Source organism: Zingiber officinale, chromosome 6A, assembly GCF_018446385.1.
Source record: "Zingiber officinale cultivar Zhangliang chromosome 6A, Zo_v1.1, whole genome shotgun sequence".
Classification (NCBI taxonomy): domain Eukaryota; kingdom Viridiplantae; phylum Streptophyta; class Magnoliopsida; order Zingiberales; family Zingiberaceae; genus Zingiber; species Zingiber officinale.
This window is the reverse complement of record NC_055997.1, coordinates 94683972-94697211: the sequence shown is the minus strand read 5'-3', so window position 1 is coordinate 94697211 and position 13240 is coordinate 94683972. Positions and strand designations below refer to the sequence as shown.

Sequence of the window (13240 nt, the reverse complement as noted above, 5' to 3'; positions counted from 1 at the left end):
CTGACACACTGAGACTCAAGAAGGCGACTCTCTGCCTGGGCATTTGAAAGTCAGGAGGCAAGGCTAGGGAACTAGGTTGCATCAATCAGGCTACCATGGATCATATTGCTCGATCTAATCCTACATGCTAACCTCTGTTTTGAAAAGATCATCTTTGATGCCTAAAGCTGCTTAAAACAACCATATCATCAAACTACATGCTTCTTATACATGCTATTGGCAAAAGGAAGCAAATTATAGATTTACAGTTTACAACTAGAAACACCACAAGCAACAAGTAACCACCAATAACACATATTTGAAGCTTATTTACAGGATATTACTATGGGGATGAATGAGGGCAGGAACCACATTAGGCAAAGCTAAGAAATGATAAGCAAGCATGATAACATTTAAGTCAAAACAAAATTGACATCAAACTTCGCAGGTGCTAAGGATGAAAAGTACCTTTCAGAGATCTTCCATCACAAACAGCTAGAACCACCAAACACTTTCCAAGCAATAAGGGTTCAAGAAGTCAAACATGCCAATACGAACTGATAAAGATAATCAAAACACCGCTACCAAGCAAATTACAATTACAACAGTGCTGTTTCCACAAAGGTTATATTCCCTAACAAAAAGGGGTCATGCTTCCAATACAACAATGCTGACCCAATCAGAATACAACAATGCTACAAGTAATTTTTGCCACCTTGAACTGAAAACTAGTACCCTAAGGCATACGCAGATGCAGTTCGTCATCCCTTAGAAAGGGAAGATTCTGAAGGTTGTCCAGAATTTCATCAGTAGCATTAACATCTATATGGAAATTAATGGTATAATCATCAACTGCAGGGACTCCATCCACAGAACCAATCTTAACTTCTTGATTGATATTTATATCTCTACCTTGGACTCCACCAATGTTTGTAGGCATTGCCTGACTGACTGGCCATGGCACAGGATCCTTTGGCAAGTCAACAGTTACATTACTCGCCCCCTTGTTCTCCCTGGCAAAAGGGTGCTTCTTTGATGGGCGTCCGACCTTTTTGACCGCCATCTTCTTAGTTCTCGTACTCGACCCCGACCACTTTGGCTCCATCAGATTTTCATTGCTCCCATTATTCTGCGGCTTGACATGTCGGTCTGAGGATCGTGCCACACCCTGCTGTTGATGATTGGAAGGATGTAATGGTTGGAACGGGTTCCAATCTGCCTTGAGATCTTCTTTGGCGAAGATATTCGGGGCACCAGGGAATCCAAGTGGGAAAAACCCCCACGAGCAGTAGTACATGTCGGTGCCTGGAACGACGGGAGGAGCGGCTGAGAGCTTGATGGCTTCGAACGCCCGGCTGCAATTAGGACATCGGAGGGTCTGGTTCAGGTACTCCCTAGAGTACTGATGCACGTAGCAGCAGGAGGGGCAGGCGGTCCAAAATGGATCTTTGGAGGCAGGGGTGGAGGTGAAATAGAAATTAGGCTTAGGAGAGGCTGATACCTCAGCGGCGGAGTTGGCTATGTGGAGCTCGGCATCGAAAAGGGCCTTCTTCGAGGGATCCGAGAGAACCGCGAAGGCATCGGACACAAGACGAAAGGCGGTGTCAGCTCCATGTGCGCTATTTCGGCCCGGGTGGAGGAGGAGAGCGAGCCGGCGGAACTGACGCTTGACGGCAGTCGTGTCGGCGTTAGGGGAGGGGGAGGAAGATGAGGGGGGCTGGAGCTGAAGGACGGCGTACCAGTCGACGTGGTTGTTGACGCGACGCTGGGAGGCGAGGAGGACGTCGGCGACAGCCAAGATCTGGTCGACGCCGTCGAGAAGGGGATCCGCCTCCATCGCCCGCTCTGCAAACCGCTTGCTAGCCGAAAGGTCCCGCACCTCGAGGAGCCTCTCAGCGATGTCCAGCCACCGCTTCGCCTCGGCCGTTGCGCCTGTATCCATCTCCCCGCCTGTTGATCTCTCCGCCGCTGGGATAACCGGGGATGAACCCGTGGGAGAGATAATTAGGTCTGAGGGATCAGTGCAGGGGTCGAGGAATCTGAAATGACCAAAAAGGATCTGATATTTGAACAAGGTAATTCAACGTGAAAACGACACCGAGGGTAATATAGTCATTTGAATGCAAATTGGGGCTCCCTAGTTGACTCGCCACGTGTACAAAAGGAAGGCTTTCCTTCAGCGACCTACAAGAAAAATGACGGGACCCGCAAAACACCGAAACGCTTTTCGTGTTTCCCTTTAAATTGGTTTCTTCTTGGGCCATCCCTCGGATGGTTCATTACCTTCTGGATTCTTCCGTGAGAAGGAAACGGGGAGCAAGGATGCGGCGCTCCCATCGCACTGCCGCTTCCGGCAAGACTCGGGGCGTCGACGTCGTCCCGATCTGTTCATCTTCTGATCAAGCGGGGCTGGGGTCCGATTCGGACGATGTCGAAGAGGTAGAGGACGACGATGGAGAGGAGGAGGAGGAACAAGATGACTCTGATGATGAAGACTACATCGATACCGATTGTGACGGAGTTTTAGAAGAAGAGGATGAGAAGGCTCCTTCGAGGTTATTGTGAGATTTTGATTTTATCTCATTTGCCCCTTTTCTCTTATTTTGTCTTTTTTGACTCTGATACGGATGGAGATGATAGCGAGGAAGACGATGAGGAGAATGCACTGGAGACAAAACCGAACGATGAAGAGCGGTGCAGGAAAGTGGTCGATCTTTTACGATGTACATTCTCTTCACACATGCATAATGCCACCACTAATTGCTAGGTTAACTGCTTGATATATTTGTTGTTGATATTGGTGAGATTTCTTTAGAAGTTAACCTATTTTATTTGGTCTGAAACGCTTACTTACTGTATGTGTCAATTTTCTTTTCTTCTAATATTCACTCGATGAATATCTAAAATAATGCCGCTCTGAAACTTTTTTTGTCAAGTTAGTTCAGAAGTGGCATTTTAGTTTGGCGTTTACTTAATGTGTGCCTATGTCTGTTTGTCTTTCGATGTATTTCTTTATCTTTAAATTTATTTCTGAAGAATTTGTAGTAAAGAAAATATTATATTTCATTATTGAGATAATCACTACATGGCCGTACATGTTCTCATGATAAAGCCTTAACAAATAGATAGCAATGTGAGATAATCCTCATAAACTTACTTTTAATATACTCCCCCCTCGAATTGGAGAATTTATACTATCTATGTCAAGCAGGTGACATGAATTGGAAATGTAAACTAAGTTATCACTGCAAAAGGATCATAATATTTACACCTAGTTAAAACTAAAACTTAAGAAGCTAAAAAAACACATATCTAAGAATTTCTTTGACCTTAGAAGAGGAAAACTAATAGTTGATAGAGAACACAACCAGCAATCACTTTGTCCTCAAATCAAGCACACAGCCAATGATGTTATTATCATCTGAACAACATGTCAATAAATTGATGAGATAAAGAGAGGATGAAATGAAACAGGAATAAGGATAGATCTAATGAACTATGCGCGTGTGATTCTCGTTAAAGTGAAGATTACATCAGCATGTAATAGACTATGGGAAAAGGGAACCATTTGAGGGAAAGATAGATAACACAACTTGATCCTTTGCTAGACTTACCAAATTACGAACATAGATTTTCTCTTTTGAGGTTTTTATCGAAGATGGATTTTCTCTGTGATCATGCCTTATTATGCATCTTGTCATGTGTCTGAAGTCGAAATCTCTTTGTAGACTTATCTAGGCAAATAAGACATTGATAATATCAATTTATTTCATGAGATTTTTTGGTTTTCAGGGAAGCAATCTTTAGATACTCTGAAGCTGGGAGAGTGTAAATCCTATTTGCGGAGCCATGGACTTCGACTAAGTGGAACCAAAAGTACATGTGTCAGTAGAATTTTGGAACACTGGAGGTCAGCATGGTTTTCTGTTTTGCAACTATTTGTCTTGTGGTTCTAGTTTTTTGTTTTAGCTGGTTCAAGTTAGTTGAATGGGCTTGAAGTTCTACTTAATGTATGCAGGTTGGTGAAGCACACTATTGGATTTTGTAATTGTATCTGTTTAGGATTACTTTGTTATTATTACCAAATCAATGTGTTTTTTAAACCAACAAACACATCTATCTGTACATAGACTATTGTGTTTTGCCAAAGTATCATGCATGGCAGAATGTAATGCTAACCATTATCTTTTCACTCAGGCTAAAAGATGGAAATGGTGAGATTCTGTATCCATGGTCTTCTTTTTTTATAAACTGCACAGGTAGAAAACTGATGCACTGGCATGTTTATAATAGGTTTCTTCATTTATTCGTTGAAACTTCTTTATTTATTTTGCAGGGGATGTATGTAAAGGTGATGTTGTCCGTTTTAGGCAGAGAGTTTATGATAAGTGCGATTATTTCTCTCTCTCCGTACTCTTATTTTCAGTAATGTAACTCTCATCTACATTTTTGGTAAAGTAAATCACCAAATCCTTAGATCTGTTTAACAGATTTACAAGAAGGACTATAATTGGAAAGCGAACAATTGCAGGACGAGTTGTGAAGGAAAGTTATGGTGCAGCCAAACAACAACACACATTTACTGTGAGAACTGGGAATGGCTTGAATATTTCATATAACTAAAGCCTCTTTTTTGGTCATAGATGTTACTTGATGTATATAGGTTGAAGTACTATGGTCTAGAGGCAAAAATGCACTACCTCCCATGTTTCCTTTACTTGTGAAGGGGCGCAACCTTTACAGACTAAAGACTTTCCGCCAGGTATTGTCTTTTCTTGTTGGAAAGGTTACATGTAATTTTCAACTTTAAAAAGTATGTTACTTTTGCCCCTTAGTGACTAGAAGTTGAAGTTCTAGTAGTCCTTTTCAAGACTTTTTTCTATTGTTTCTCTCTGCAAAATTTTGCAATTGTCTTACTATCTAGATAAGGAAAAAGAGATGAATAAGGTCAATTAGATTTTTTCCACTTACCAAATTATAGTGCATCTCAAAGTTAATCCATGATGATAATTTATGAATTGGAAGAACTCCGATCATTAATATTTGTGAGAGAATAACTTGTCAGGTATATGGAGTTGGAAAATATATGGAAAAGCAAATCAAGTTCTATCACTATTTGCAACTGCATCCTTATCTTCTCACATTTTTTATGCTCTTGATGTTACCCTAATTCAACTGATTGGATCTAGATTGTGCACTAATACTAAGCATGAAATGGATACTTGGTATTGCAAATATAAAATAGTTGGATAATTTGTTGTAGCCTTGGAGCAATGAGCAGGAGAGATCCAAGGTTCTTGCTGAAAAGCATCAAAGGGGAGCAGTGGCCAGGCATATTCGAAAAAATTCAAAAGCTATGTCCATGAATGGTGGTAGATATTCTCCTCACCTCCCCTTGAAAACTAGACAGCTTCCATAGATTCTGTCACTTAAGTTGTCAATGATTAATTGCTTTGGGTTATCTATATATGTGAAGTATGCAGTTATTGGACATTTCATAGAATTATGTGAACAATAGTCTTCAATTTTTCTGTGCCTCCGCAGCTTCTCATACTTGCTGGTGAATAGGAGGTTGATTTTATTTCTGTATAATATTCTGCTCAGTTTGTCCGTAACTCCTTGATCCTTACCTTCTGACTTCATCAAGCTCGGATTTCCATGAACCTTGACTTGGAACTAACCTATGACTTTTGACAGATTATGCTCCCAAAAAGTTGTTTTACATAGCTTGGGTGACAGATTAACCATTATTACAATTAAAATTCAACTGAAATTACAGAATAAACTCATGGGATTTGGGAAATAATATCTGCATGTTCAATGGTGATTCTGAGCCATCTTAAAAAGTATCTAGTAGACATCCAATTGTCATGCTAATTAATTGTGAACAAAGTATTACAAAGAAATGAAACCCTTCTGGTAATATTTGGTTTAGAAAATGTATGTGGTAGTATCTATGTACAAAGAGAATACTTTGGTGATTAGAATTTCAAACGATAGTTCGAAGAAGTGCATTGACTATCCATAATAATGTTTTTCTGATCTTATTGCACCGTACGTTGTCTCAGGCGTGAATAATTTAACTGTACAGAAAATTTGGAGGGTTTTAGACGTGTATCTAGGTGATTTATTGCATTACCACCATAGGATACAACATTGTTGAATGACACTCTAGTCTCTACTCTCTACCCCGAGCCATATTTTTAGCGATTTGTTGGCTTCAATATACACATAGATTTTGTATTATATATTCTAAAAATGTTTGAAACAGGTTCAAGGCACCACCAGGGAAGCTCCTTTGATGCTAAACTAAATGGTAAGAAAAGAAGGGGAGAACAGTCTAGGGATATTTCTGGCAGAAAGAAAAAGAAAGTTGCTGCCAGTTCACGTAAGGTTCCTTGTGAAAATACTTCAAGTCAAGCCCATACAGACACGGTGGCAAGAAATTTCGATCCATCTTATGATGTTCCGAGGCAAGCAGTTAACAATGGAGGTAATTAATCATGAAGTGACATTATTGAATTACTCTTTACTCTTGTAGCCATATTTGGAGGCATTTATCGATTTCTTTTGTACATAGATTTTGTGGTGCATATTCTAAATAATGTTTGAGACAGGTTCAAGGCCCTACAAGGGAATCTCCTCGGATGCAAATAAGCAGGCTAACTGGACAAGAAATGCCAGTTTGCACAACGTTCCTCATGCCAGTACTTCACGTTCAGCTAATTTGAATGTGCAAGACGCTATGACAAGAAGTTTCCATCCATCCTACAATAATCGGAGGCAAGGAATTAATCATGGAGGCAGTACTTATGGGCAACACCCTGTCTCATTAAGGAACGCTTTCTACGATCATAATACACGTTTGGAGTTACTTCATCCTACTGCAGCACCTCCTCCGACGAACCCAGGGATTGCTTATGCTCCTACTCATCGTCGAGATGGTTCCTTTGCCATGACTAGGGCGTCACACCTTCCATCAAACATGAGGTATCAGTTTAACCATCCTTATGCTAGCGTGGCTTCTTCAGTAGATCCATGGACAGAAAGCCAGCATTGGCAACGGCCATGAGCATGGTCCTAGAATACCTCCAGCTATACAATTTCAGAGGTTTAGGAGTCCTTGAAGTTACTTATGGCAGTTTGAATGCCGTGTATCAAGTTGATCAACGGATTGACAGTTCGGTTCTGATTTTGGGCAAATATTGCATGACGACGTCGAGAATTAGCATTTTTTGTCTCGAGTTCAGACTAAGGCTCAATACATGATGGTTAATTGTCAAGCTTATTTCATATGATAGTGTCTGAAGAAAAAAGCTGATAGAACAAAAAACATAACGAGGTACATGACAGTTCAGTTCTGATTTTGGGCAAATATTGCATGACGGTGTCGAGAATTAGCATTTTTTTGTCTGGAGTTCAGACCAAAGCTCAATTGATGACGGTTAATTGTCAAGCTTATTCCACATGATCTCCTTTGAAGAAAAAGCTGATAGGACAAAAAAACATAACGAGTAACATGTAACATTCTAGACGAAAGGAGGGGGAAATAGATGGAAATTGTTTTAAAAATTAATTATAAAATATTTTTGCCCAACTTTTTTAAAGGGGAAAAAAGTAAGGAAATTTTAAACTAACAATAAAGAAATAATTTTTTTTTTTTAAATGAAGGATTTAAAAGTAATTATGAATTAATTCAGATAATATGCATAATACCAGTTTGGCCAAACAGGTAGGAGGATTCCTATAAATACCCACGAAGAGAACAATCTGACAAACTTGTACATTTTTTTTCCAGTCTCTTTCGAGCAGCAGGAACAAGTGCAGCCGCAGAGATGATTCCGGTTGATGGTGATTGATACGATAGCCAATTAAGCTAGAAAGTGAGAAAGTAGACTTATCACAAAACTTTCAAACAAGCCAGTTTTCTGAATTTGGATCGGGGGTATACAGTTAAAAGCTCACAGAATCATGAGGATTTCACTAACTTCAGATGAAAACAAGAGCAAACAGCAGATTTTCTTTTTGTGCCTCGTAGAAAATTTTAACACGATCCTTTTCTTCGCTGATGATGCTTTGACAGAAAACATAGCTTGAATGGCGAGAAAGGACCTTGTTCATCACCGGGTGCTTCAAATTTCAACGTGGATTGATTAAAGAAATCTTAAACACAAAATCCTTGGCCTTCATGGCTTACGCCTTGAGATGGCAATCTGTTGTTGGGCAGGACATGGCGAATGTGGACAGAGTGTTCACTTTGATAATCTATAGCGTGTAGTCGGCACTAAGAAATCTTTCATACTCAGTTCCTTTAAGAGCATTGACAACAACATCCAAGTTCTCCACCTGCTTGTCTAATGGTTTTCGGTGTATCTTAACCTGACGACTAACCAGATGTCTACGGGGTAGTCTCAAGAAGTCTAGAACATCAACCAGCTTCTGAGGGGTGAAGAGAAAGCATTGCTTTAAGAATATGTGGAAATCATAAGTGACAGTTCCAAATAAATTACTAGAGAACTCACAGTGTGGTTCGAGATGAGATCCTCATAGTACAAAACCATGTGTCGAGTGCCGTTAAAGTAACCCAGAGCATTTTTAACACACTCAGTAGAGTACCTGAGGCTGGAAATCATTTCTGTTGCATTGATGACAGGTTTGTACTTTGCAAGCACATCAGCCTGAAAGGAAGCGTGACATTTATACACAAAAGTGTTTGTAAGAAAATATGGTTTATGATTGGTAGATGTAAATAAAGTACCTCATATTCAGAGTGCACATGAGCTTTGTGTTTGCCATTTAATTGTTTTGCTATGCGATCATGATCATTTGCAAGTTGTGAAACCATACGACGAAGTAAGTTTCTTCTGAATAAAAGTATTGTAGACACCCCTCTTTCATTGAAATATTTGGCAATTTCTTCATGATTAGTCATAAGACCCTGCATAGTCAGAGGAATAATGTCATCAGCAGAGAGACATTTTTCTAGAGCTCCGAGTTCTGAGGAAAGCTCATGAGAGATTGTTGTAATAAAAAATATTCAATTGAAATAATACTTTGTTAACAGAAGATCTAAAGAAGAAACAAACATAATCGACCTGCCAATACGTGTATGGAATTGTCAATAAAGCTTTTACTAATACAAGAACTATCAAGTAAAGGATTCATAAAATTCTGAATATTTTTCACATTGGACAGATGCAAAACTTAAGTTAACAAAAGAATTGTTTCTTAGAAATTCGATTAGTGGCATGTGTACTAGTCAAGTTCCAAAGGGGAAAAAGCCGCATGAAATTTAAACTAGTCCCAAGGCAAGGGGATAAGTTAGAAGAAAGCCAAATTATTCCCTTTATCTGAAAGCCTGCTTACTTCCAGAGTACTTTCCGAACATGTATAACATTAGAATATATAAAATTGCGTGAGAAACAAATAAACTATCAAAATGACCCACTAATTGGAAAGGGTTGCCTACTGTAATGGATTAGCCGTTAATTGGCCTCACGTGTTCTCTCACTTAGTTGCTTTCATTAAGCAAACATTTTAGTTTAAAGTGGAAATTTGGTCAGCATTTTACCTGATTAAGCATCCATTTCAATCCAACAGCAGCCGTGCATTCATTTTTAGAAGCACTACTATACCAATCCAAATTGTAGACTTTGTTTAGTGTTCTTGTGATAGAAGACATGTTATTCCTCCTTTCTTTGACAGAGAAGACCTCCCCATTTGAGCTAATGTTGGGATGGCTATTCATCAGAGTCTCGAACCAACCACTTCCAGACCTCTGCATTGACAAAATAGCAAAGAAGCGGACCGGTGTACATGCACACTCATTCCTGTATGTTTAAAAGAATCACCTATCAAAATATAGTTACATGCCAACGAGAAGTGATAATTTGAGGATTTCACTACCTTCTAAAAGTTGAGGGTTTTGGGTAGTGCAAATATGATATTTCAGATGGTGAGATACCAGGATTATAACAAGATTCTTCTGTTACCTCAAACTTCATGACTCTAGGCACGCTCTGGTTCCCGATTTGCTTTAGACACACTAAGCATATATAGACGCCACAAATCATAGCAACACTTAACACAAACATCCTCAAGGCAAGGTGTGATTTCTTTGGTGGCTTTACTATGCTTAACTCCTGAAAGTGATAAATGAGAGAATATAGAGGCAGTTAGGTATTCTATTCAGCTAAAATACAATAGTTTCACAGTTAGAAAGCAATTTAATATGTAACGATAATTGGACAGGTGGTATAACTAAAACATACAAAGAAAGATCCAGCATTAAGTGAACATTTCGTTGGGAAAAGATTGTGAAGCTAGAAGGTATAAGACACTTAGTTCAACTAAGTTTATCTGATGAGGATAAGTTGAAGAACCCTAAACGCAATCACAGATTTTAAATACTTAATGACCACTGCAGACATTGCAATTAGTAAGATGGATGGATGGATGGATGGATGATTCAAAATAGAGTAGTAAAAATTTCTTCGTAGAAAGAAAACAGATCAAAGAAGCCCAAAACCAAGGCGTTGAAAAAAAAAATGAGCGAAGGATACCTACTTTACTCAAGAAACAGCACTCCTCAGCCATTTCGCCCTTTTTATGTTCGGCGACGAGAAACGAAGACTTCTGCGTAGGAGGAAGAGCAAGATGCAGAACTATATCGGCTTCGCTCCGCTTAAAGGCGAGATTTATTTAGACAACCGGAGCGGAAGCTTCGAGGAGCAGAAGACGCCGCACGGTGCGGTATGGATTCCTAAAGCATCAAGAACCGCAGTGGGGTTTGGTTTCTCCGCTCCGAAGTGGTAAAACCAGCACGTGAGCTACCAGCATTGCCCCATCCCCTCCCCCCGAAATGACACCCTACTCCGGTTCGCCGCACGCCTTGGGCACCAATTTCTCCCCTTTTTCGCCTTCGCCGCGACCAAAACCCTCGCCACCCCCTGAGACTCCACCTGTACGCCCAACGCGAGGCCGTACGCGACAACGACTGCCAAAACCGTGAGAGAGGGCAGAGACAGAGATGAAAGAGAAAAAAAAGCCAGCTGAGAAAGAAGAAAGTGAAAAGTAAGAGAAAGTAACCAATAAGCGGATTAAAATTAGGCAGACAAATCAAACGTATTACGCCGACACTAACTAGACTTGGTCAGCCACAAGATCGGTGCGGATTGAGCGGAAAAAGTCCGGATTTGTGAGCTGGTGCGACTGTTACACGTTGGTATATTGATAAATTAGAGAAAAATCTTCAATGATAATCATAAATTTATATGTAATCTCCATATCTAAAAAATTTTATTTCCACTCCCTGTATGTAAAGTATTACTTGTTTCAACTCCCTCATGCAAATATTGATACCTAAATTGTCCCTCAAATTTTTTAGGTACAAAAAGTTCAAAATTGAGTACAAAAAGTCTGAAAACGAGTATAATTCTTCTTAAAGTCAGTACTTTATATTAAAAATCGAGTATATTTTTTATCAAAATTGTCCCTCTTATTTTTTAGGTATAAAAAATCTAAAAATAAGTATAATTCTTGTTAAATTCAGCACTTTACACTATAATCTAGTACTCTATACTAGGATCGAGTATATTTTCTATTGAAATTAACCCATATTTTTTAGGTACAAAAAGTCAAAAATTGAGTACAAAAAGTCCGAAAATGAGTATAATTCTTCTTAAAATCAGTAATTTATATTAAAAATTGAGTATATTTTCTATTAAATTCAGCACATTAAACTAAAACGAGTATATTTTGAGGTGAAAAAAAAATTGTACTCAATTTAATAGAAAATATACTAGATTCTAATTTAATATACTGAATTTAAGAGAATTTATACTGATTTTTGGACTTTTTGTACCTAAAAATATCATGGGCAATTAGGTAAATATGTTTGACTAGGGAATAAAAAGGAAGTTTTTCATGGATGAAGACTGTATGCAAAGTTGAGTTTATCAATGGGGAATACATGCAAATTTACCCTTGGTATATTTATCAAAGCGCTTCGATTGAATTTAGTAATCACTGAGCTAAGAACATATGACGACGTGCCAATTAAAGAATACATTGCACGGTTCGACGGATCAACAGTCAAGTGCTCGAGGAGTTGGACTTTCTGGTATTTTGCAAATCTCTTCGCCTCGCTCCGTATTTTGAAAACAACGTAGCGTTTCGAAGAAGCATCGGTGTCTCGTTTCAAAAAGCCACTTTACCATCTGGTGCGTGAAGCCGCGTCAGGGCATCCATGCCATTCAAGATGGCTGTGTACCAGACAGCTCAACTGGATCACATAAAAAAATAAAATAAAAAATCAGAGTCAAAATCCATTATCAGAATTCCCACTTCAAATAATCAATGGTCGAATCAGTCAGCTACGAGCACCGACTCCGACATCATCATCAAACAAATCAGTTCGGCTCAAACAAGTTGATTTCAAATCCTGATTTAGGGCTGGCTAATTTACACAGGCAAACAAATCAACCTGTCAAACATTTGGATTGCAAATTCTGAAAGCATGTGATATCTTTTTTGATGCAAAAATAATCAAAAACTGATCGATCGAACCCTGTTTAGACTACCCAAATATTGCCTCGAAATCATCATCCGAGGACATAGATAATGTGGCCTCTCTGATTTGAGAAGAGTGTTCTTGAAGTATAAAATCTATTGTGGTCTGTGCTCTACGCATTGGACACTTGCTAACCGTGAAGATTACGCAACTATCATGATCTTAATAAACTAACTAGTGTGAAGACTCACTCGCCTCGGTGCCACCAATGAAGCAGCTCATTCATGGCCAGTGGATCCAATACGTCAAGCATACACCATCATGCTTTCCACGAGGCAACGTGCAAGAGATTCTAAAATTAGTTGGACTTAATTATCACTAAAGCATTAACAGTCTCCTTGTTCAAAGATATTAAAAATAAAGCACAAAGAAGTGGAATGAATACCTCTCATGGCCACTGGAGCCGGGTGGCCCTGTGAAATCACTGCTTCACTTGACAACAAGCTCCCTGATAGCTGAGCGCCGCCTGCATCATCCAAAAACTTTGATCGAAAGAAAACTCTCCATTTGCCTTGAAAACAACACTAGCATAAACCTGCAGTTAAACCATCTTTGCCGGAAATAAACAGGGAATTTAAATTATATAAAATCAATTTTAGATGTATATGTCAAGATAATCTAAATTGATAATCTTAGAATGTCAAATAAAAGAAATGATGAGTTACTTGTGATGACTGAGTTATTTGGAAG

The 13240-nt window shown here is 39.1% G+C and overlaps 3 protein-coding genes across 7 annotated transcripts; 1 reads left to right on the top strand and 2 right to left on the bottom strand.

Moving 5' to 3' along the window:
- Positions 1–540: 540 nt before the first annotated feature.
- LOC121996992 lies at positions 541–2018 on the bottom strand. Its single transcript, XM_042551197.1, has one exon. The coding sequence runs from the start codon at positions 1919–1921 to the stop codon at positions 716–718; it is 1206 nt and encodes a 401-aa protein (XP_042407131.1). The 5' UTR covers positions 1922–2018; the 3' UTR covers positions 541–715.
- A 199-nt stretch (positions 2019–2217) lies between these two features.
- On the top strand, positions 2218–7272 carry LOC121996990 (zinc finger CCCH domain-containing protein 62-like). Of its 5 annotated transcripts, none has more exons than XM_042551193.1 (10): positions 2218–2534; positions 2620–2702; positions 3772–3889; positions 4177–4238; positions 4316–4367; positions 4470–4563; positions 4643–4741; positions 5243–5351; positions 6251–6472; positions 6597–7272. In XM_042551193.1, exons 1-10 carry the CDS (start codon positions 2251–2253, stop codon positions 7049–7051), a joined length of 1578 nt encoding a protein of 525 aa, XP_042407127.1. In that variant the 5' UTR covers positions 2218–2250; the 3' UTR covers positions 7052–7272. The 5 variants fall into 5 exon arrangements, with proteins under 5 accessions (XP_042407127.1, XP_042407128.1, XP_042407126.1 ...); XM_042551194.1 differs by having other exon boundaries at positions 2218–2540; positions 4177–4193; XM_042551192.1 differs by having other exon boundaries at positions 2218–2540; positions 5243–5348.
- A 314-nt stretch (positions 7273–7586) lies between these two features.
- On the bottom strand, positions 7587–10993 carry LOC121996991 (nodulation protein H-like). The gene is made up of 6 exons (XM_042551196.1): positions 10546–10993; positions 9886–10121; positions 9551–9809; positions 8738–8917; positions 8502–8657; positions 7587–8418 (listed from the first exon to the last, which is right to left on the bottom strand). Exons 1-6 carry the CDS (start codon positions 10573–10575, stop codon positions 8245–8247), a joined length of 1035 nt encoding a protein of 344 aa, XP_042407130.1. The 5' UTR covers positions 10576–10993; the 3' UTR covers positions 7587–8244.
- Between the last annotated feature and the right edge of the window lie 2247 nt (positions 10994–13240).